The sequence below is a fragment of the Heliangelus exortis genome, chromosome 3, assembly GCF_036169615.1.
Source record: "Heliangelus exortis chromosome 3, bHelExo1.hap1, whole genome shotgun sequence".
In the NCBI taxonomy this organism is placed as follows: Eukaryota; Metazoa; Chordata; class Aves; order Apodiformes; family Trochilidae; genus Heliangelus; species Heliangelus exortis.
The window spans coordinates 78,712,737-78,738,410 of record NC_092424.1 but is presented as its reverse complement, the minus strand read 5'-3'; the positions used below and the strand labels follow the sequence as shown (position 1 = coordinate 78,738,410).

Here is a 25,674-nt window from a genome sequence, read left to right as displayed (position 1 = left end):
AAATGAGGTAAAGTAATAGGATTTCAAGTTTATTCATAAGAGCAATTTTTTGAAAAAGGAAAAAAATACACCAAAGAATATTATAAGTAATCTGAGAATGCTTAATGCTTGTGCATGTAAGAGCTTGCCATCACTCCTTAGTTTCCCAGCCCTTTCATCCCACATTTATTTAACACTGATCCTCCTATGTTACTCTTTCATGATTTTACATATCTCAAATTCTCCCACATTTTTGCTCCCCCAAGAACCGTCTCCTTTTCTACTACAAACGTTCTTTGTGAGGAATTTTTTCAGTTTGAAGATCTAGTTGCATGATGGGGGTAACATTTTTCAAACAGCAGTTACTTACTACTCCATGAAGGCTGCCATGTTTCAGGATGATGCCCTGAGATGCTTAAGCAAATTTTCTTCCCCACTTCGAACCTGCCATTGGCCTTCAAAGAAGAGGAAGGATATAACAAAACACACTGAAAGTTAACTCTTGTTTTTTGGAAGGTTGTATCAAACAGACATATATCAAGCAATAATTATATTACTGCCAGCTTCTCATATCTGGCATTCAGCTTTCTGAACAAAGCAGTCTGCCATCTTCCTCTAGTCTCCCCAGTGTGACATGGTGGCTTGCCTGTTGCTCCTGTAACCTGTACAACACATGCAGAGAGCCTGAGAAACTATAGCTCTATGAGACTGTGTAAATATGGGCCTTTTTCCCTAAACCCAGAGGTCTGCCTTCCTACACGTGATCCATGTCTCCAACAGAGACCAAGAGGGCCATGCAGAGAACAGAAGACAAGACAATCACATCAACAATGCAACCAACACCTGGAGAAAACCTTCTTTAGTAAAAAGGTGCAAGGCTTCATGTGAATAAAGTCACCTTGGAAGACTCCTGGGTTTAACTGCACTATTATATGTTAAACTGCACTATTCCACCTTTCTTACAAAAATAACAATATCTTAAATGCCAAGAACTTCTCTGTCAGGCACTTATGGTTTAATTGACCCCATAGTAAACATGCTTACCGTCAGCAAAATAATGCTGGGTGGCTTCATGGGATATTCAGGGGGTAATACTATGCGCCCGTGATAAATCCCTCCATCGAAATCTGAATCTGGAGGGCCTCGGACAGTAAAGTGCCATTCAAAAAGGTTATCCTAAAATGCCCCCACCAAAGGGAGAAGAAAAAAGAAAACAAGAGCATGTCAAAGAAGTAGACAATTAAACTGCATTTTCTTGAACAAGGACAGTCTAAAGAATCAGTGCACAGCAGGAGTTTTAAGAAACCAAAATCAAATGGAAAGTAAGACAACCAATACAACACTAAGATTTTGGTTAAAAGGACAAAATATCATACCTGTCTGGTAATTTTCTTACACAGTAGCTTTTTTAAGACCTCCAAATTCATTATTCAAGCTCTTCACTCTAGTTGTATCAGTTATGAGTTGTACTACCAGACAGGTGGGAAACTGAATCACTTAAGACAGAAACTGGGTATTCACCCCAGTGAATAACAATTTCTGGAGAACTAAGAGGAGATCTCAAGAAAGAAAATTAATAACAGCCTTCCCAAAGCCCCTCCCACCCCCAACTCATGACAGGAACTTGACTCACATCCCAGAAAATTCCCATCCTATTTTGCTTTTCTATGAATGTGTTTTATTTGCATGGCAAGGTTTTGGTAGCAGGGGGGTAGCTACAGGGATGGCTTCTGTAAGAAGCTACTAGAAGCTTCTCCTGTGCCTGACAAAGCCAATGCCAGTTGGCTCCAAGATGAACTCACCACTGGCCAAGGCCAAACCTGTCAGTGACAGTAATAAACATATTCAAGAGGGGAAAAAAATATGCAACAGAAGAGAAGTGTGAGAATACATGAAAGAAACAACCCTGGACACACCAAAGTCAGTGAAGAAGCAGGGGGAGCAGGTGCTCCAGGTGCTGGAGCAGAGATTACCCTGCAGCCCATGGTGAAGACTATGGTGAGGCAGGCTGTCACCCTGCAGATTATAGAAGTTAATAGTGGAATAGATATCCACCTGCAGACCATGGAGGATCCCACACTGGAGCAGACAGATGCTTGAAGGAGGCTGTCACCACATGGGAAGCCTGCACTGGAGCAGGCCCCTGGAAGGACCTCAAGCCCATGCTAAAACCCCCATTGCTCATCCCCCTGCACCACTGTGAGGGAGAAGAGGTAGAGAAATCGGGAGTTAAGTTCAGGAAGGAAAGTGGGGTAAGCTGTTTTAAGAAATAGTTTTTATTTCTCATCATTCTACTCTTTGGTTATAAAATTAAGCTAATTCCACCAAGTCCAGCCTGTTGCCTGTGATGGTAATTGGTGAAGGATCTCCCTATCCTTATCTCAACTCATGAGCTTTACATTATACCTTCTCTCTCCTGTCCAGCTGAGGAAGTGAGACACAGGCTTTTGTGGGCACCTGAAGCTCTGCTTTCCTGGAGAAAGATGAATACTTGCCTGCTTAGTGGGAAGTAGTGAATTAATTCCTTGTTTTGCATTGCTTGCTTTAATAAAAAAATCTGTCTTTACCCCAGCCCACATGTTTTCTCACTTACACACTTCTCATTTGCTCCCCCAGCCCACCAGAGAGGAGTGAGCAAGCAGCTGTGTGGTGCTTAATTCCTGACTTATGTTAAACCCCAAAGTAGGGCTCAAGGGCTTTGAGATAATGACAGATTTGATTGGAATGTGCCAGATTGAATCTATAGCTGTTATTGCTGTTGAACTATTTATTGGCAGGCTCCTGTACTTTCCATGGGGCTTGCTTTCCTCACAGCAAATTAGGGGCTTGTGCTCATTAGTGGCTGCTTTTTGCTTTTGTTGCTTGCTGGAGTGCTTCTCATCTTACTGTGCTGTGCTTGGGAACATTCTGATTACAGCAATGACCACGTGCCTGGACTGGCACAGATCACTGCTGTTTTTGTGCTGCTGTACTGGACAGGCTGGAAGTCCAGTGTGAACTCCATTCAGAGGGATTGTGACCTGTTGATGAGTCCACATGGGAGCAGGTACACCTCAAAGCATCTGTAGCCATGGTTATGTCTGTGCTGCAGCAGGTATAACTCTGGAGGGATTGTAGCCTAAAGTCCACACTGGAGAAGGTACACCTCGTGTCATCTGTGGCTGTGGGTAAGCCCATTCTGCTGCAGGTACACCTGGAAGCACCACTGGCTGTTCATAACATCATGATGAAGTACCTCCAAGTGCCATGGATAAGACCACGACTGACAAGGTACACCCCTGGAGTGACTGCAGCCATGTGTCAGGCCAAGCTGAAGCTGATTCTCTCCTGAAGGGACTGTGGCTGTGGGTAAGGCCATGCTGAAGGAAGGCACTGTGGCCCAGGGAAAGGCCATGCTGGAAAGGGTGCACCTCAAAGAGGCTGTGGCTCTGGTTAAGTCTATGCCACAGCAAGTACACCCCTGGAGAGACTACTGCTCATAGAGAGCAGGTACACCCCTAAAGGACTGCAGTCTGTGGATAAGTCCAAATCAGAGCAGGGGCAAGGGAAGGGAGGTCACTGCAGTGTTAGACCTGATGGTCTGGTCCAAAGAGAGAGATGGTAATGGATACACCTTTAAATTGTTGTAACCCATGATTTGAGCAGCATGTCAAAGGAACTACTATAGCAGGAACCACCAGAACCAAACAGAGGACAAGTCCCAGAAGAAGCAATGACAGTGCAGCAGTGACCCCACCTGAGCTTGCTTTGGTGGCCTGTAGCTCTGAGCAGCACACAACCTCTCCAGTCCTAAGTAATCACCATAAGAGATGGAACCCAAAGTTTTGGACTCTATTAACTCAGGGAACATTCTGTGGACATTTACAGACATTTCACGGGGGTGGGATGTGAAATTCCCATCCACAGGATGGGGATATCCCATTCCACAGGATGGGATAGGGGAAGGGGGTGGCTAACAAGGATGTACTGGATAGTGTGAGACCTGAGCAGCATGTAAATAGTATGGAACAAGGAGAATGTGCTGGATTTGGCTAGAATAATTTTCTTCATAGTAGCTGGTATGCACTATGTTTTGGATTTGTACTGGGAACAATGTGGATAACACAGGGATGTGTGAGTTACTGCTAAACAATGCTGACAGAGTCAAGGTCTTTACTAGAAATTCCTAGGAACATGGCATTGTCTGTAAACTTAACTGTTTTATGCATTTCTGTGAAAAGCTAAATTGAACCCCTGAACTGAAGACCACAGAACATTGCTATTTTATTATTCCAGCAAAATCAGCTGAGGTTTCTGTTTAACCTAACCATAAGAACCTCACCATCCTCTCAGCCTGAAAACTTAAATAGGTGTTCAGAAGACTTCAAGAAGCTACTATTTAAGTGGAATCTAAGCATTGTCTCTTACAATGCATCCCGAATTGCACCCATTTGTGGTTTTTACAAGGTTTTTGTATGCAAAATCCTGAAACCTCATAGATCATCTAGTCTTTCTGGTTTTTAGCAACTTGGCAACTGAGAGAGATGTCAGATTTGGGCATAAAAAGCTTCACATAATCATAATGCATTTATGTAGGCTCAGGAAGGAGGAGGGGGAATAAACATACCTATACCATGAAATGACCAAGTTACAATGTAAATGCTTTCACTAACAACCTGGAACTACAATACCATTAAGGTGGAATTCTGCTGTTGATCTGCATCACAGGAGAAAACAGAACTGAATTAATTTTAAAAGGTCTGCTAGTACCTAAATATATATATTTTAAATACCTATGCATGCAGAGAACTTCAGAGTACATACTAACAACACAGCCTAATTATAAGCTCTTGCAAACATACAGAGAAACAAACCTCCAAAGGCTGTGCATGGTAATGATCTGTAGGATCCTTAAGTTCTGCAGCCTCTTTCATTAAACGTTTGACAGCTGAAAAAAGACAAGAAAATAAAGAAAAAAAAATTTAGTATTTCATACAAAAATAAACAAACATTTGAAGAATTCCTTTCAGCTAATCTTTTTCAACACACCCCAGCTTCTTCATTGGAGTTAATAATCCAAAACACAATATAAATTAATCACACTGTATTAATTTTAAAAGAGTTATACAAGCACAAAATTATGAAAAATGTTGCACAGTCACATAGTTTTTAACACTGAACAATGGGACTAAAGTAGTTTTCCATTATTAATTGTACCAAAGGCATTAGAAAAAACTTAGATTTCACTAATGGAGTTTCAGACTTTAAATACAAGATGTACAAGGCTAATAACCTCAATATTTTATCATAAGGGACATCACATGCATCTTCAAACAACTGTTGAAAAGCTTTATAATGACACCTCCTGTGACTATTACCAGACTACTCCCTTAATTATTCCAAAGAAGGTCAAATTAAGAATTGAGAGAAACACACAGCAGTAGTATGATGATATGAAGTTTTATGCAAGATTTGACAAAGCATATATGCTCAGCCAGAAAAATCTCCCCAAAGCCTTTGTAATTGGAACCTACTACTGGGTTTGGACACAAAGGCATTTTTATATACCAAGATCAGGACAGTCATTGGTTATCCTCTCCAATCTCCTACGTCAGAACCACCAGCATCATCTAAATTTTTTGCATCTCCTTTTTCTTTCTCCTTTATGTTCTGTTACATAACTTGTCCTGACAGGTGCCCTCATGTGCATCATGCATTAATGCCTAATAAAAAACTCAGCCAAACTGAAGAGCAAATTAAGAGCTACAGACAAGAAATTCAAAGGTGTCACTTCATGAATAATGTTAGAAAGTTCTTACTCCCCACAGCATAATGGGAAAAAGTGCAGATATCAATTACCTCTTTAAGCAACTGCATAGGAACAGGGTCCCTTAATCCATCCTTCACATTCAATTTGAACCACAGATGTCCCTCCCACTCATGTAATTATCTAACTACAAAGAAAGAGAAACACTGCTCAAACTCCCTTAAAGCGTAAACTTAAAGATATGGTGAAGTCAACTGTAGTTCCTTAATTTACAGAGCCTGGCATCACCAGCTGACTGTATGCTGTGCTGCATGCTCAGACTCTGCTCATTTACACGCTCTCATGATCATAAAATCATAGAATCATAGAATTGGCTGGGTTGGAAGGAACCTCAGAGATCATCAAGTCCAACCCTTGATCCACTACCACTGCAGTTACCAGACCATGGCACTGAGTGCCACATCCAGGCTCTTTTTAAATATCTCCAGGGATGGAGAATCCACCACTTCCCTGGGCAGCCCATTCCAATGTTTGATCACCCTCTCAGTAAAGAAATTCTTTCTAATGTCCAACCTAAACCTCCCCTGGCACAACTTGAGACCGTGCCCTCTTGTCTTGCTGAGAGTTGCCTGGGAAAAGAGACCAACCCCCCCCTGGCTACCCCCTCCTTTCAGGGAGTTGTAGAGAGTGATGAGGTCTCCTCTGAGCCTCCTCTTCTCCAGGCTGAACAGCCCCAGCTCCCTCAGCCTCTCCTCATAGAATCTGTGCTCGAGTCCCTTCACCAGCCTGGTTGCCCTCCTTTGGACCTGCTCCAGGACCTCGATATCCTTCCTGAACTGAGGGGCCCAGAACTGGACACAGGACTCGAGGTGTGGCCTCACCAGCACTGAGTACAGGGGCAGAATCACAAGGAAGCTGCTCTAACCTTTTGGCAGATGAATTTTGATTTCAATCTACTGTGAAAAGTTCTTTTCCCCCTACACACTTCATGGCAACTATAGAAAAAACAGCTCCAAAGCTGAGAATTTCACTTCTTGCAACGCAAAAAGCAAACAGCAGGAATTTGCTGCTGCCAGTTGTCCCAATTCTGCTGCTGCCAGGGGGAGGTGTCAAACCCTGTAGAGCCAATGCGGTCACACCACAGGCAGCAGTGTCTGAGCTCTGCTGAAAAACACTTTACCTCGTTCTTCTGCATTGAACTTCAACAGTTGATAAACGAGGAATGGTAAGAAAACGAGTCTGGACCAGAAAAAGCTTGAGACCCAGCCCTGCTTCACATGAACAAGTTCAGCCACTTGTGTTCATATGAGTGGTGTGCACCTGGATGAGCTAATTCGGGAGTGAACACCCCACAAAACAAAAGGGGTGTTGTACACACATTGAACTCAAAATATGCAAAACAACGCCTAATGAAGACAGAATAGTTGTGGACAAGGCAGACAATTCTGGGATTTCACAGATGAGGGACCAAGGGAAAAGAAATGCAGTCCCCCTATATCAGCATCATATGCAGTTACCCATGTTAACTGAGGGAAAGCTATTAGAGAAAACAGAACAAAAACCACAAAACCATTTCAAGACCACTCTATTCTACAAAAGTCTACTTACACTTTGGATTTGTCCCCAAAGGAACAGTCTTTTTACAGCTTTAGCTCCAAGACTGTCCCCCAAGTGCCAAGCATCAGCAGCTGGCAGGCAGAAACAGAGAAGTAACAAGAGACAGCAGCCAAAGGGGACAAGAACCACGTAGGTTTCTGTTCAGTAAAACTTAAAATAGGAGTTTAAAGCAAGTTTTTAAAAACATATTTCTGCATTTAATTAACAGTGACAGTGATACTGATACTGCATATCTTTTTCATAGCATTATTTTATTATCAAGTATAGAGATTTCAAGAAGCCAGCATAAAATCTGCTGAAGGAATATGAAACATTATTCCACTCTTGGAGCATGAAATGCAGCAGATTATGTAATTTAGCTCTTGTATACCATAGACATAATTTGCTTATAAGAGGTTTTCACTATTAAGCAACCTAGGATACCTTAAGAAAAAGCAGCACCGGTATGTGAATAAAGGCTGAGAGAGTTGGAGTTGTTCAGCCTGGAGTAGAGAAGGCTCCAGGGTGACCTAACTGTGGCCTTTCACTACTTAAAAGGGCCTTATAAGCCAGAGACTTTTTTACCACAGCCTGTAGTGACAGGACAAGGGGCAAGTTTTAAAATAAATAAAGGGTAGGTTGAGACTGGACACAAGAAAAATTACTTATGATGAGGGTGGTGAGACACTAGAACAGCTTTCCCAGAGAGGTTGTGGCTTCATCCTCCCTGGAGGTGTTAAAGATCAGGCTGGGGCTGTGAGCAACCTGGTGCAGTGGGAGGTGTCCTTGCCTATGCAGGGGGGTTGGAACTGGATGATCTTCGAAGGTCCCTCCCAACCCATCCTATGGTTCTATTTCTACATTGCTGAAAAATGCCACCTGGCAAGTTGCAAAGAACAGCCTGGACCAGTAAAGGTTCATTCTCAGAATGAGTGATCCAGTGAAGAAAGCATTACATTGTTTCTCCTGCAAGCATAGCTGCAGTATTCATGAACACCTCCTTTGGTTACTGAAAACAGCAATGGAAGAAACGAACGTAATTCACAAAGTCTGCCTGCAACAAGTACATGACATTCTTATCCAAACTTCATTAAAAAGAATTTTTATGTAAAATATGGTGTTTCAACCCACTTAAAATCACACTGAGTCATCCGAATAAACATTTGGCAACAGTAATTCTGAAAAATGAGAATGGTTTGGGCCCATTAAACATAAGGAACTGCTAACTGTTGATGCAGTAAAAAGTATCACTAATTCAGCCAAAGAAAAAGAAACCAAGACATTAGTTTTGTTGATGGCAGGTTTTAAAGACAAAATAATAAAGGTATTTTTTAATGTGGCATGACTGTCAGCATGAAAAACAACCACGAGTTCACAGGTACACTTGGCAACAATCTATCAAAGTTCATTGACATTAAATACCAAGAAAATTAAGTTTCTGGGCTAACTGTAGAGAGCAAACGAGAGTTCCTGCAACAGCAGGAGGTGTGGGAGCTCTCTGCTGCTCTGGGGAGGAAAGCAGAGTGGGTACTATGGGCCCAAGGTTCTGCCTGACAATCTTACCCCTTGTATTACACTAAACTCAAAATGTGGATCTTAAAAATAAAATGTAAAGACAGCAGCTTGGTTTAGGATTGAGTGGCTGTAGACTAACAAAAATAATGAGCAAAATTTGTGTAATGTATGTATGTATGATTTGTAGGTTTCTGTCAAAAAATATTTTCTGGACAAATCCTACTCCTTACTGATGTTTACCTTAAGCTGTCCTGCAGCTTCTGCTTAGTGCAGCTGCTTCTCTTGGATAGGTCTTGAAGCCACATTCAGGTACTCCTGCTATCACACCCAACTAGACCAGTCTGCACCTTAGGGCCCAGGAAACCCTTCTGCACAGAAAGTGCAAGTGATCAGTCAAGTTTCTCTGGGATGAAGGGTTTTATTTACTATACAGCCCACTTAAGTTATTAGTAAAATACAAGGTCTCTAAATTAGCTGTTTGTCTATTAATGATGCTAGTATCTACAGTTAAAGAAAAAAAACAATGTAACTGTATTATCTGTCTGAGGCCAGCATTGGATGATGGGTATATCATGGATGAAATTTTGGGAAAGGCTTTTTAGAAGCAGTTGGCTTTGATTTTTCTTCCTCTGCTCAATACCTCACCACTGAGTCTGACCCATGGCCAGTGTACTCACCAAGTGACTTCAGAGCTCACAGTGCAGAGTGTCACTTCTGACACATCATCATCAGCTGTGGCCCAAAGCTCCTGGGAAACCATTCTGCCAAGACTACTTGTATCATATTCAAAAGAAAATCCCATTTCCTAAAAGCAAGTTTAAATCTCATATAAGGGGAAAAACTACAGCGAATCAGTCAATAGCTGAACTGCACAAAGACAGGATCATGTAATTAAAAAAAGTCAGGGTTAAATTTATGTGTAACATATATAGGATTTCTCATAAGATTACCACACTTGAGGAGCTTTGACATTTTAAGTAAAAAAAAAGAAAAAAAATCAATTTAAATGTGGTCATCGAAGCATGCAAGAAAAAGCATTTAAAGTAAAGAGAGCAGAGTGGAGAGTGTGAAAGACTTTCACAAGAGCTGTTTTATGGTATCTAAGTACCGTTGTGCTCTCTAGAGAATGGTTTATTAAATCTAAACATGCAGAGACTACAAAAGGTTCACAGCAACCTGCACACTGTTACTTGGTAACTGTGTTTCTACTGCTCCACTGGGGATGTGACTTTCCTGGACAGCTTAGAACCAGGGAATGACATGTGATCACTAGTTAATTAAAAGCAATAAAAGGGGGAAGAGGCCTGAAACAAAAGTACCTTGAAATATAAATTACAATCCTCTTGCAGAATAGAGCATCAAATGGTATCTACTCTAGAAATCAACCCACATTACCATCCTTAAAGGAAGCTCCACATTGCTCTCTTCTTCTCTGCCTCTGCATTCCTTGTGTTTATTCATTTTGCCACACCTTCCTTAACCCTTCTGAATTCATATCAGTTTTTTATTAGATTTTTGAGTTCCTGTAGAGATTGTTGTATGTTATTTAACAAAAACGTGCCTACATTTTCATTAAAGTTTGCATAGCAGTATACAGTCACCTAATTTCAAGTCAAAGCAAGTTTCGTCAGGACTGAGGTACCTGCTCTTTCTTCATAAGAACAAACTCCCCAGGTCACATTCAACCAAAAGTAAAATCCCTGGATGACAGATGAAACTTCCACTTGGGCAAGTCCTTAAACCACTGATGAGGAGAACATACTACATATTCTATTCCTTTGAAGCTCTTTTCTAAACCATTCCTTACTGCCTTTGTCTATGGTGGACAGTGCACTACACAAATGTGGACTACACAAAAAGTGGTCTAACAACTCAGCAAGGTTATGTATAAACAGGGATACTTGCAACAGACTACACAAAGTTTTTTTCAGTCTTCTGGAACTACAAATCCAACTATGGAAGCAACCCATAACACTAATGATCCTTCCAATACCACCAATGGTCACTTGATGAAGCCTACATCCTCCAGTGCTAAAGGAATAGGCAAAACAAGGAGAAGTTAAAACTTCAGTCTCAGGAGAACAGCATCACCATTTTGTACTCATCTCTTCCAAACTATAACATAGTTTCAACATTATTCTAAATATCCTAATCTGTGGAACCCTGTTTCTCCATTCTAGAGAAATCACACCTCTCTGCCTAAATAAAAGCAAGTGGAGACAATGAAGCTGCTCATCATTCATTGCTTCTGTGATGTGCTCCTAGTCAAGTTCTCATTTTATGCTGATCTCGTGTAACAAAACAAAAGAATTGTTCTTACAAAACCAAAATGTGCAACTGTGGAACAGTCTGTGGCAGCCACAGGTTCCAAAATTACTTTTATTTTAAAATTCAGTGACAGTTGCTTTGACTTCTGCTACAATAACAAATGGAAACACCATTTGCCAAGAGAGAGGCCAACTGTTTTACATCTTCAGGGTCTCAGATACCTCCTTTCCCAGGACCCACAAGCCTTATGAAGAGCTGCTTTACATCTTCACAACCTCATGTATATCCTTTAGCAAGTCTCACAAGCCTCCTGTATTATATAAAGTATTTACAACTGTAAAAACAAAAAAAAAAAAAAACAAAAAAGGAGAATGCTTTTAATTAGTCTGTGTTTCCTCTCACCCTTAGAAACAAGAGACCTTTATTCTTAATTTCCCTCAGAGCAGCAGGAAGCACAGGAGACTCTGTAGTTACAATTCAAAACACGTGTTCAATCAACACAAAAGGAGATAAAACTTATCAAAGGTAAGGTGCTTGTTAAATACACTATGATCAAGCAATGCCTTCAGCTTTCCCCAACTTTTAGCATCCATTCAACTTTTTATTTTTAATAATTCTGTCCTTATTTCATACAAAGGTAATAAATAGCACAGTACCTACTGACTATTTTCTACTAACTGCTGTTCATTATCAGAGAACTGATGCATGCTTGCTGACAAGGGATACTTCTGATTTCTAAAAAGTATGGAGCAGAGGGAGACCTCTAGTTTGTAGGAAAAGCAGTACATGTATTGAAGACGACAGCCAAGAGGATCACAACCTCAGCACATTAACTTCCCTAAGATAAAAAAGCACCAACCCTGTGCAGCAAATGCAAAAGACATTTGCCATACCTGCCCCTATGTGCTCCTCCAAGTCCACCAATGCCCTCACAAGTCAAACTCTAGATAAGGAGATCCTGCTGAAAACAAACAAAAAGCACTTTCTGTACCTCCCCCCCCAAAAAAACCAACCAACCAAACAAACAAAAAAAAAATCACCAAAGAACCACCAAACAAAAACAAAACAAACAAACAAAAAACCCCTGTTGTTTATGAATGCTATGTGAATCAGCTGTTCATAGCTCTTCAAGTGTGCCTGTGCTAATACACACTCAGAGGGGTAGTAGCATCCTACATGAAAGAGGGAGACTGTCACTACAAAAACAGTGACTACAGGATCTGGTGTCTGATCTTGCAGCAGACTAAGGGTCACAGCTCTCAGAAAAAAAAGTAAAGAGATTATTCCAAGTAGCTGTCTTATAAATTTCAGAAAATAGGGATGTTCCTGAAGCACGAAGAGGATAAAGTCTGTGCTTTAGTCAGCTGAGCTTTAATATTGATAGGAGAGGTTTATCAGCCATATGGTAGCTGGCTGATATACATTGACTAATCCATTTTGAAATCCTAAGACAGAAAATAGCTTGCCCTTTTACAAGTGCCAGAAATAGACAGAAAAATATGAAGCAACAGCTTAAAAGGCTTTGCCTTATTGAGGCAATACAAAGAAGCCTGAGGTGTAGAGTGTGAAATTTCTTCCCTTCCAAAACCAATGGTCTTTTGGGGAATAAAAAAAACCCCACCCTGTTAATAGGAAGTGTAAGAGGACCCCACACCTCCTTGCCATCATAAAGGGTCACTCTAGCACAGCACCCTCACCAAGCCCAGACCTGTGGTGGCCATGATGTGTAAAGCAAGAGCTGCTGGAGCACCACCCCTCCTGTCTCTCATCAACAGAGTCACAGGGGAAAGGGGAAGAATTTGTTCCATGTTGTCGGAAGTTACTGTCTCTTAGACACTTTGGGATGAACTAACATTAGCTGGGCAACTGGGATAAGGAAGTAGATTAAAATATTGACTTGCAGCAAGTAGCAGCAGGACAAAGCTGTTAGCAATATTGCTCTTCATGTGGAAAGCATACAAAAAAGGAGGTAGGGGGGACTAACTGAGCTGGTCCAGCAAACCTGTACACAGAAAAGGGATCTAGGTAACCATATATCTCCATAGAAGATCTTCAGCTTCTGTTTACAGGTCTACAACAGAATTTGGTTTAAAGACACAGGTTTAATAAAGTTTTCCTATTTAAAATGTGGTTTCCTCCATGATATTTTGGATAAAGCCTAAAATAATAATTAAACTAATTTATAGTAACACTGTAAGTAGAAACAAGAAAAACAGGCACAAGGACAGCCACTAGATCTAAAATCTTAAGAGAGCTCAGTTACCAAAATCATCTCTTCAGTCTGCAGATACAGAACCATTTGAAACAGAAAACATGGTGGATTTACTTTTATGTATTTCAGTGCATTTACATTAATTAAAATGGCTTTCCTATTAGAATACTCTCCATTTCCACTTTAAGCCTTCAGTTGAATGAAAAGTCTAAGATACCATCAATGAACTGCCTTTGTAACCATAATGAGATAAGAGATTTGTAAAACATACATAAAAATATTAAATAACTGCATTTGCTTATCTACTTGGCTAGCAAAAGTGCCAGTTTAAAAGCAACAGCTATATAATAATTACAGTAAATTCATTTTAAAGGACAACAACTGTAGAAAAAACAGTACTTACTTGAAATCTTTTTTTTTTATTCAATTTTTTTATTCCCATCTTTTTTAAGGAAAAATTGCACAGCTACTCAATTGAGTGGTTTAAATCAGATTATTGAGGGGATTTTAAAAGTGATTTTAAAAGTGATTTTAAAAGTGATTTTAAAAGTGATTTTAAAAGTGATTTTAAAAGTGATTTTAAAAGTGATTTTAAAAGTGATTTTAAAAGTGATTTTAAACATTTATAGACTTTCAGCACACATGTAGAAAGAAATCATTTAATACATTAGTCTGCTGTAATAGAGCACACTTAGCATGGGGAAGCAATATTGACCCATTTTATGAATCTTTCATCTTTCCCAAGCAGGGTTCATTTTGCTGAGGAACAGCACATGTGCTGAAAATTAACTCCAGTAAAGGTAATTTCTCTTGAAAACAGAGGGAAAGAGCACTTCTAAATAAAACCACAAATGTTTGCCCTATCCACCCAGATCCCAGAAGCACGTCATGCAGCACACCACTATTTCCAGTGACGTGGCAAAACATAACCAGTGATCATGTTTATGTGGCCTTGTAAATTTACATATGCAACATACCCAGCACACCTCCCGAAAATAAAATAACATAACATAAAAAACATAAACCAAAAACCAGTTCCTTCCTGGTATCTTAACCTATAAGTAGTAGATCATTTATTTTGTGATCTTTCTTATTTTTCAGTTATGCAACATGGGTGTGAGGGCAAGAGATGTAATTTAGCAATAGAGACATCATCCACATGGGGCATGTTTTGTAAATACAGCAGTCATTTACATTTTTAAGGTACAAGTCATCATAATATTCAGTTTCTCACCACCTCCCACGCTGGTAATAGGGCAGTGTGACTAAAGAATAAAGCCACCATTCATCATTATAATACAAAGCTACATCCCAAAACTGGGTTAGTGGAAAGCAGAGTGGCAGGACAGTGACCAACACACTAACCCGACCAGCCCGGAAAAGCTGCGGAAGAGGTTTGGCTCCATGCACAGCTCCCAGGAGGTAAACGAAGCCCAGAACAGGCGGTTAGGGGCCACTCCTCCAACACAGCCCTACAGGAGAGACTCAACCTGTCCTCAGTTGCCCTTCGTAGGAAGCAAACCCTTCCCTTCCAGTACTGTTTCTCCAGACACCTCCCGAGGCATCCCCCTCACTCCAAGGATCCAAAAGAAAGTCTACAAGTTACGAGGCAGGAATTTTCACATGAACAAACACACACACACACACACACACACACACAAAGTAAATACAACCTGTACGCTAACAATTCGGCAAAACAAAGCTACAACACCCTAAGCTGGCGCTGGCAGTCTGTCCCCTCACACGCACCCACTCGGACTGAAGGCGCTACCCCAGGGGGACAGACAGGGCACAGCCACCTGACAAAGAGTTCAAAAGTACGACTCCACGAACCACTAAAAAGGCGTAGACGCGTACACACACACACACACACACGAGTGTTCTGAACCGAATTACAGCTCAGAGGGAGCTTTCGACGCCATCGCACTGCGAAGCAGAACCGACCCAGACGGCCTCCTCCTTGCCCACCGCCACCTCCGCGCCGGGCAGCTGAGCCCCACCCGGCAGCCCCGCCGCGACCCAGGGTCCCCATCCCTCCTCCCCACCGCAGTCTCGCCCGGGCCTCTGCACCTGTCCCCCCGCACCCCGGCAGCAAATAGCCCGTCCCACCACTGCACCCCCGCGGCGTCCTCCGAACCCTCCCCGAACCGCGGCAGCTGCAGGGCGGGCATCCCCGCCCGCCTCGGAGGGCAGCGGCCTGGGCAGCGTGCGAGGCACCGCCGCGCACCCCCGCACGGCCCTGTCGCCCTCTGCCTGGCCGCGGCCCCCAGCCGAGGCCGGCGGCCGCCTCCCCGGCACCCGCTGGGCTGCCTACCCGGGCTTTTGAGGTTGTAGCGGGCCTCCATGGCAGCGAGCACCGCTCCCTGCGCAGCGTCTCCGGCAGCCGGAGCAAGGGGGCGGAGAGAGTGGAGAAAGGCCGAGCCCGGCCCAACCCGCCTCGGGAAACTCCCCTGACGTGGCAGCGGCGGCCCCGCCGTGACCGCGGAGGGAGGCACCTGCCGCACCGGCACCGCCCCCAGGGCCTCGTTGGCACCGCACCGCCGGGTGGCCCTCGGGCTCGGGGAACCGGAGCTGCGAGTAGGCCGGCAGGGCAGGGCCGGCTCGGGCCGGGCTCGGGGATGTGTGGGTGCAGGCCGCGGCTGGGCACTGAGGCCGCTGTTTGCTCATGCGGTTGTGTTGCACAAATTAAAATTCACAAGCTGCTCGCCCTCATCTGTCACGGTGGGGAAGAAGCAGCCGCTTCCCAGCAGCGCTGGGTGACACCGGGACCCAGAGCAGAACCGCGAGTCCATGCGCAGGCGGGGTGGGAGGTGATGGCACGGTCAACAGGCCGCGGGTCCGCCGCCTCGGCTCCAGTGGTGGAAATGTCCCCGGTGTCCCCGTCCCTTCTACTTTGAACCGTGGAGGTCGCAACGTGAGGTGCTTCAAGAGTTCATAGCACACGAAGGTTGTTTTGAGAACTGGAGGCTTAGAAAAGGGGCTTCAGGACCCCCCCCACGCACACACACTGGCACCCCACCCAAAAGAATTTAACCATAGCGCAAAGGCTTCCTAGCATCCTGCTGGTTTTCAGGATCATGAAAGACTGAAATGGTGTCATACAGCAATGATTGTTAGTGCAGGCAAGAATTACCAGCGAGATCTTGTCTTGGAGGATCACTTTCTCCATGCCACAGTGCCAGAGGAGTACTTGTCTGCATCTACAACTTTGATTTCTCTGCTGCTCGGTTACAACCACAGTACACTTCCAATAGCTCTTTTATGAACTCATAGGTAAGGTAATATATAAATTTAAGTGGTCATCATCTCAGCAGTCTCAGTTTCCCTTTAATTCAGTATCAGCTGTAAAAAATGAATATGCCTGAGCTTTTATGTGTTTGTCTTCAACAGCATGAGGTTGAAACTCTTGCCTCTGGCTCATCAACTGTCCTTAATTTAGTCTGCATTACTTTATATTCTTACTAATGTTTTGTTTTGTTTTGTTTTTTTAAATAATGTTTTAATGTCTTAGTTCTCTTTTCCTGTTTGCCTTCTTCGGTTGAACATCAATGGAAAACAGTTGTAAAAAAGAACATTTGAGTAGGTTGGTTTTTTTTTTTACCTCCTCAGAATGGCAAAACAAGGCGTTCCTCTTCCTTTTCCTGTTCTGTTGCATGGTGATGTTGTGGTAACAGCAATAAGTAAATAAAGAAACTGTTCTCCACCTTAGCAAGTAGCTGGATTTTCAAAGGGGCAAAGTGATCTTCCTTTTTATTGGACAAAGCACTACGAATAATATAAAGCACAGATTATATATATATATATATATATATAGTGGAAGGGAAGCAATGGCTTCTGGGGGTGCCTTCTCTACAAGAAACACCCCAGGGTACCTTTATTGGCAAACAACTCTTGATGACATCTCATCATTTCTGGCTAGCAATAGCTGATCTGCCCATTGGAGATGGTGACCTGCAGGCACTGGGTGTCATGTTTACACACTATTTTGGTCACTCTTAGCAGGAATGTCCCATCCTTCCTCATTTGCCAGAGCCCTCTTGCTGTGCAGTGGGAGAAGGGTTGTGGGACCATCTGTGACTAAATCTTGCCCTTTCCCAAAGTAGGAGAGCAGTATTTTGCATTTAGAAGGTTGAATTTCCATGTCAAAAGTTCTGTTCTGATAGAAGATGATTTTTTAAATGGTACTATAATGTGAGTAATGGCATGGACTGAGAAGTGATCATTATAAGGATCTAGTTAAGAGTAATGTGGAGTTCAGCTTTTCCTTCTGGGCTCTGACCTTTGACCCTGGTGACCCTTACCATGTTATATATCTTAAAGAGGAAGCACCTGCAGTTAGCATGAAACCTGGACTTTTAGCTATAAAAAAGAAATCCACAGTCACTGTAACTACATGAGAGCTAAGCCCTATTGAAAATAAGCTGAATAGACTTAAAATTTTAAATAACAGAAATTCACTGATAGGACACAGAAGTTTTCTCTATTTAAGTAAGCTACACTGTGACCTGGCTGGGGCTGGGGCAGTGACCACATGGAATTGTGCAGAGCTCAATTTGAGACCTCTTTAATTTTCAGCTGTATTATGACTTCAAAGTCAGAGCTGCAGGAGGTGAGTGCTGCCAGATGAGACCGCTGATTCCTGTGAGGAAGTCAGTGTATGAGGTAGAAATCTGGGGATTAATTCCCTGCCCTGCATGTCAGCAGCTGCTTGGAGCACATGAAGAGCTGGCACTGCAGAACTCTTGTGCAGTCCGTGTTGCCAGCCCAGAGCAACAGCCTCCCTCCTCTTTGTGCTTCTGGTAAAAAAATGCCCTTTGAATTTGTTTGTTTAGACCTTTGCATGGAGAAGCCATTTTGTGCTAGGACTTGTGGTTTTTCTAAACAAAATACCAAATATAGTAGCAAAATTGCAGTCAGATCCTACATGCTGGCAGCACTTCATGTAGCTTGTGTATCCTGTCATATGATCTAACTTGGTGAAAAAATAAACATGCTCAGCTGAAACATACAGAAACTGAAAGTTTGCCTGGACACAAACACTTTGTTACTTAATACCATACTGAAATCATTGCAGAAATGTTTTGTACAACTTCACAAAATTTGTTGCAGAACAGCAATCATCATCATCATTTTCAACAATTCAAATTAATAAAAATTGTGTAGCTTTAGTAAATGCTCTACGTTGAAGAAAGGCTTCAGTTTGACCCCCCCAAAATCACTACTAATTTCTAATTATTTTAATTTCTAGTTTCTGAGAAGTTGGCTTTGTCTATGTTTCTATGTTCTTTCCTGCAGTTTTGGTATAATTATTTTTTTTTCTTTTGGATTGAAACAGACTCTGATACAGCCACTTAGCTTCAGAGCAAAGGAGCATATAGAGGCCTGTCTGTTGCAAAAAAGCATTACAAAATTAACTACAGCCATAACGTCTGTCAAAATGCATAATTCTTCAATTGCAGCCATTTCTGCTATGAATCAAAGTCCAATCAAAGTAAACATACAATCAGAATTCTGCTGAACAACTGCAGGTTATTAATATACATTTCTGAGCTGATTACCAAAAGCTTGCTTTATAGCTAATGGAGAAAACCAGGAGCTTTTACAGCAGAGTTCATCCTGCCTGGAATTGATGTTAGCTGTAGATCCAACAAATCTTTGCTGGATTGCTGGATAAATCTTTGCTTTAAATGTTCCTGGATTTCTCCATTAGCTGCATAGGGGGATTAATCCTCCATGTTCTAGACTGTCCTAGTTAGGTATTTTCATATATATACATATATCTGCATCTGATATATATAGCTCTGTATACCTGATCCAAATGTATCACGTGTTTCACCTCAGTTTAAAAGAAGTGCAGACATTTCAGTCAATAGGGCCTCATATTTTTTTAAAAGTAAGACTCTTAATGAACTGACTTTAAAGGCTCAAATAAATGGCATTTACAAAGTTCAGCATGCAGAGTTGGGGGATGGACACCAAGAGGCCTCCAGCAGGAGCCCCTGAAGAGGAATTTACTTTCAAAACCTCCCCTTTCTCTTAGAGGCAGGACACCTGTGTGACTCAGCGGTTCAGTTTTTGCATTTGGGTCTGATGCATCAATGTATGTTCTTGCAGATCTCAGGAAATTAAGGTAGGTAATGTGACACTGAACTATTTACTTCTCTGTGTAGGTCATACAGTTGTATGAGGTAAGCTACCTTTCAGTTGTCTATACCATGTATATGTTAAGTGATTACTTTGTCATTTCAGAGTGGGGTTTTTAAAGTCAGTGGGGTTTGTATGCTTTGTAGGCTGTCTCCTAAACTCAGCTACAGATGACTTCTTCCAGAGGTTTGAGGTTGCAAAAGCTTATGAAAAAAAAAAAAAAAAGTAGTTCTTTATACAAAGCATTCCCACCCTGCTTTCACCAGTTCACAAAATGAAGAGCAGTTTGCTTAATTTATAATTCTACCCTTTCCATACAGACTGTTGGCTGCAGAATTAAAGTCTAGTGGAATTAAGGAATCTAGTGTTAATATGCCCATATTATCAGTGCGAACAGCTATGACTCAGTTGGGAAAAAAAAAATCATTATTGTGCTCAGTGGTGACTAATACAGTCTCAGCTTTTAAATTCCTTTATGTGAATTTGGAGCTGGTAAATCTGGATTCAACAAGTGCACCTCCTCCTCACTGATAAAAACAAGCACAGCATTGTGTAACCAATGCCCTGTAGCAGTTGCACAGACACATGGTGCTTCTCAGCAAAGTGATTTCTGGCTTTTCTTCAAGCTTAGTTCCAAAGCAAGCATCTCTCAAAGAGGGGGGGATTTTCCAGCTGTCTTTTAATTAGCATTATTTCAGAAACTGGATAAAAGAATGAGGGAAGAACCATATTGCTGTAACTGCCCAAGAAAGAGAGTGCCTGATCTGGACTATCAGTGTAGAGTTTGTGAAACATCTTGCAGTAGTCCACACTATGTGAAATGAAAGTAAAAGTCCATATTTTTCTTTTTTTTTTTTTTTTTTTCTGCCTAAGGAATGGGAAGAGTCATGCCAGTCACTTAACTCACACTCCTCTGGCATCATCCCTGTAAAGAGTTCAGATGGTTTTCCAGTTCAGAAGAGACGTGCAGAGGCACAAGTCAAAGCTGAAGCTACGGTCTGAGTGACAGCTGTTTGGGACTCTGGAGTTCCCTGATCTAGTTACTCTATCTTTAGCAACTACAGGTAATATGAGAGATTTTCTCTGCTGCATATTCTTTACTGTGCAAATCCACTCTGATTAAAAAGTATTTTGCTCCTGTGCCATTATTTAGGGGGAAAGAACAAGCATAGCCTTTGACTCAATACAGCCAATTTTTTCATGATTCTCCTCCTTCAGGGCCCAGATTTTCTTTTTGTCACTTTTTTTCTTATGCCCCGCACTTAAACTTATTCCCAAAGCTTCCTTCTGGGAAGACAGCACCTGTGCTCACAATTACAGGGCAGGCAGAGGGAAAGCAGTCAGGATTATGTGTGTCAGACTGCAATCAAGCAGGCTTTCCACCTCCTCCATTCCAAAAATATGCCTCATGACTCTAATGTAATCTTGAGTGTACCTGCTTGTTTACAACTGTTTGCATACAGCTCCCAGTGACTCAGCAATGGGAATAAAGGATTTATGAGCAGAGACTTAATTTAAAGCTCCTCAAAAGAATGTTTTAGAATTGTTGGAAGAGTGATTCAAGCTTAATTGTGTCATTAAGCAAGATATACTGACTTACCCGTTGTCTCCACCAGCTCCCTCGGGATATCTGGGACACCCAGGAGTTTCTTAGATGGTCAGTGGAAATCTTGGGCTCGATTCAATTGCACCCATGAAAGCACCTAATGCTGTATGAGTTATCCTGAGGTTTGCCAGACATCCACATGGAGCAGAAAGGTCTGATATGGGACACTGGTGCTGTTCTGAACAAAGTGGTAGCTGAAGGCCAGGTGGAGTGCCTAGAGCACCTTCAGTGACATGAAGGACCCATGTGGGCAACTGGAGTAAAGCCCTAATCACAACAGCCAGGAGAACCCACAGAGTGGCTCTGATGACCAAACATCTACTCACTGGCAAATTGAGTTGCTCCCTGAGCTCCAGCTGAACATATGAACCTGATCTCCACTGCCTGTTAGCAACTTACCTCTTCCTGAAGTTTCAGCTTCTTGGGCTCCAACAGCCCAGCCCAGGTAGGATTCAGCCCCGTAGCCTTGGTTCAGCATGCTGAGGCCATCACTGTACTGTGAGAAAGGGCTGCACAGCAGAGCCAGTTAAGATAAGGCAGAACCAGAGCAGAAACACTGATGTGAAAAGGTATCAAATGCTAAAAAGGAAAAGCAGAGTCAGAAAATGGCAGTTTGGTGACAGTGGCCAGCAAAGACGTGTCTGGTGTCTTGCAGGGAGAAGTGAGCATGTTAGTCTAGTAGCCTGGTAGTCATAGCCACCTGTGTTATACCTGTATATATCATGTATGTATCATAGCCACCAATACATTACTGCTTTACACTTTAAAATTGTGTGTATCAGCTTGCAGGATTTTTTTGCAGATGGTGGAAGGTGCCTATCAAAATGACACATGAGGGGTGTATCTTGGCAGTAGCAACAGGCTACAGAGGCATTTCATTATTCTGAAAGAGGAATAACAAGCTGAAAACATTTGTTCAGTCTGGTTTTCATAAATTAGAATTTATAGATTTGATATATGGGGACTATTAGTGGTAGGAATATAAAGAGGGGAGAGAAGAAGGGAACAAACTTCTTCCATCCTGAAAAACTTTTAAGGATGCACCCAGTTCATGGGGGCAGGAAGCTTTCATGGGACAGGGTGCCCTAAGAAAAGCAGGAAGGGCTGTCAAGTGAACACCAAATTTTAAGCCAATACTCAAGTTTCTGCATGAGGGGTTTTATGAAGAATTGCAGAAGTTGGAATGACAACTGCTGCTTTATAGATAGAAAATATGGAACCGAAATATGAAATTGCTGAAGGAACAGGTCTGGAAACAGTGCTGAGCAAGAGGAACAGAACTGGTGGGAGTGAGCTGATTCCTCTGCTGCTGTTGCAGAGCTTGCATTCAGGGTGTGAGGCCAGACAGTGGGATGAATGGCATTCTGGCAGTCAAAAGAAGTTTGAGCCACTGTGGAGTATTGAAATAGTAGCAATTTGTGGATCAGACCATTTGGTTTGCCAGAGGATGATTCAGTCTTTGAAAAGAGCACTGCAAAAAAGCAGAGCATGGTTTCACCTCTCAGGGCAGGGTTTAGAGACAAAAAATGTTGACCCCTGGGTCATTTTGATTTGACTTAAACCTTTTGCTTTGGCTCTGTTGGATTTCCCAGAAGGCATACCCCTATTCTCTCCATATACTGCTTTTTAAAAGGAGATGAAACAGATTTATATTTCTCCCAGCTCAGATGGCTCTGGTTGTTATCAAACTAGCCTTCAAAACTGGTGTGGATGTATGTGAACAACAGGGGGAAATGCAATAAATAGGTGATCTAACCTAAGAACAAATAGGAATTGTATCACAGGTGTCAGGTCCCTTGAATGATACTACTTAAAAGTACTTGGTGTACTTAAAGTACTTAAGTACTTAAAAGTACATGGTGGAGCTCCAAGAAACCCCTGGAATGCTGGTTCAGGATTTTAACTTTATTGCTAGGACTTCCACCACTCCATCTGATCAGGCAGTTTTATCAGCAGCACTAGAGAAACACCAGCTGCAGAAGAGAACTTGCAGCACTGGGTGTGAAGGACTCCAAAAAGCATTACTGGCTCTCAAACTGTTGGATGGTTGCTTTGTCTGGAATACCAGAAAGCTGAGGAAGGATGGAAGCAGTATTTATCAAGGAAGCTTGTGCTGGTATGAGACTCAGATTTTGTGTGGGAAAGAGCAAGGAGACAGCCTAATTAGGAGGACAAAGGACATAAACTTGCAGTGATAAATGAATTGTTCCTGGCTGAGTGGACACCCTTTAAGGTCCCTTCCAACCCTATCCATTCTATGACTCTGTGATATGAACAGCAACATGCAAACAGCAGTTCATTTGTGACAGAAATTTTCAGTGGTGATGAGAAAGTGAGGACCAGAGCTTTCATGATGCTCATGCTCTCAGGTACCAGGCATGCTCTCCACAACTTACTCCCCTTTTCACTGACAAGCTGAGTTTCCTCTTGGACAGTCAGGCTGTTTGCTCTCCCAGCTTTGAGCAGAAGCTCCAGAACATCACTGCTCTCTTGCTTTCAAAATCCATTTCCAATTCCCAGTGTGAACATGTTCATGCCTGATTTATCTTTCCATTTGTACTGTCACTACTCTGTAGTTCAGCAGAGGCCAAAATGGCTTTTAGTTCACACTGAGTAGAGATTAAGACCTATATAAGGAATAAATCCTGCTGTAATAATAAAGGCAGCTCTGATACTGTCCTGGAAGTTACACAACTATGTCAGCCTTTGAGGACTCCATGGTGCAACTGGAGAACTGTATGGTGCAACGTAGCTGGCCCAGATCACCTCACCATGGTTCAACATATGTACATGCATCTTGTAATAAATTCATCATCTTTTTCTTGTTCACATTTTGTGAAAGCAAGCAGCTAGGAATACACTTTGAAACGTTCCACCCTACACACATAGCCACTCTGTTGGTTTTTTGTTTTTTTTTTTAATCTCTTGTACTCATCTATGAAGCATTTAATACCAACCCTTCTCAATTTAGGCTGTGTTCAATAGTTGGTTTGGGATTTTTTGCTTTTTTAATTTTTGGTTGGGGTTTTCTTGTTGTTGTTTTTGGTGTTTTTCTTTAAAGGACATCAGTGGGGTTTTTTTCTACCTTCTGGTACTCAGCAATTCAGAAAGAAATAATCTTTCCTCCTCATAGCAGGTCCTGGTATTACTAAGAAAAATACTAATTCGAGTATCTCCTCTGGCTAGTCTCCTGAAAATCTCTTACCTTATCAAAAATACCTTAATCTAATCCAAGAGACACTGTGACAGACTGCTGCATCAGGTCAATTTTTTTTTCCCTGGACATATTTATCTGCATGAATATTTTGTTTTTAAGTATGTTCTGGAGATGGTTGAGAAAGGTTTAAAGTCTGAATGCCAGCATAAAATGTAACTTGAATATGAATGCATATTTTATGGTGTACATGCATACCAAGATTACATAAATGCACTCTCTTTTTAAGGAAGTTAGTAGAATGTAATGGATTAGGTTAGATATTAGGAAAAAATTCTTTACAGAGAGTGTGATCAGGCTTTGAAATGGACTGCCCATTCCAAAACCCAACAGTTTCTTGCAGGACAAAGACTGTGACCTAGTGGCAGATCTCAACAAAATGGCAAATGAATGTGTGGCCAGAATGATGAAATAGAAAGCACTGTTAATGAAGGTCCTGTGGACTGGAGAGCTGTCAGAAGGTTCCTCTTGCCCACCATTGCTGTGGTGAACTCAGAAGACAACTTTATATTACTTTATCAGAGGGGCTGGTCAGAAGAACTGCCCTCACCTAGGATAATGGATGGTGACAGTACCAGGAGGAATCTGAACTCTGTATTTTGTAAGCATTATGTTTTGATTAAATCTGCTGTCATTATCCTTCACACTGGCAACAGGACAAGTACTTTTGGCTGTGCTAAATGTTTCTCACTTTTCCAAGCACCTAGAACTGCTTTACTTACCAAGTGAACCATAAAGGAGCTGAGGTCCATCTATTTCCTAGCACCTTTTTCTAAGAACTCCACGTATAATTAATAGACTCATGTTGAAAGAGCCAATTTACTTCCAGAACGTAAGTCACATGCATCAGGCAGCAGTAAAGGGCATGGAAACTACTGATGTCCCTTTTGGCAGATGTCTGCATGGAGAGCCTTTGCATTCGTGGTAACTGGCTCTGCCAGCTGGTGCATTCACTTTAGTCCTAGAGCCTCAGGATTTATCAGTATGTAGAATACAGATGTAGTATACAGAAACTCAGCATCTGCATTCAAACCACAACTGAAATGAGATTTGATTACCACAGATTAAAACTTTCCTTGGTGACCCTGAACTCACTGGCAGCCATGCAGCGTTGTGCCTTATCGCTGCTAAGAGAAAACTTTCAAATTCCATCTTCCCTGCTGTCCCCAGAGCTACCTCAGCTAGGAGCAGATCAGTTACCAGTGAGTGAGGTACAGCTTCCCTTACCTGTTCCTGGGGCACAGCAAGATGCCTCCCATTTAGCTCAAGCTCTTCCCACTCCTTTTAGCTGCTGCCACCACTGCTGGACCATGCATGCAACTGGTTTGAGCCAGAACTAGGAAAAAATGAGTTGCTCTTCTGACTAGAGACTGTAATTTTGTGTCATTAATTAA

At 42.1% G+C, this 25,674-nt stretch overlaps 1 protein-coding gene across 8 annotated transcripts in view; it reads right to left on the bottom strand.

Annotated features, from left to right (window-relative positions):
- UBE2J1 (ubiquitin conjugating enzyme E2 J1) overlaps nt 1-20,210 on the bottom strand; it is a 33,787-nt gene extending 13,577 nt beyond the window's left edge. For 3 of the 8 annotated variants that reach the window (XM_071741344.1, XM_071741346.1, XM_071741351.1), the window contains exons 1-4: nt 15,261-15,379; nt 4,833-4,906; nt 1,024-1,155; nt 350-434 (exon numbers count right to left, since the gene is read on the bottom strand). In XM_071741344.1, coding sequence (XP_071597445.1) covers nt 350-434; nt 1,024-1,155; nt 4,833-4,906; nt 15,261-15,348 — 379 coding nt within the window. In that variant the 5' untranslated portion in view covers nt 15,349-15,379. Of the gene's footprint in view, nt 1-349; nt 435-1,023; nt 1,156-4,832; nt 4,907-5,817; nt 5,913-15,260; nt 15,380-15,630; nt 15,787-20,186 lie in introns of those variants that run through there. The other 5 variants (XM_071741345.1, XM_071741349.1, XM_071741347.1 and 2 more) reach the window with 4 other exon arrangements.
- Between the last annotated feature and the right edge of the window lie 5,464 nt (nt 20,211-25,674).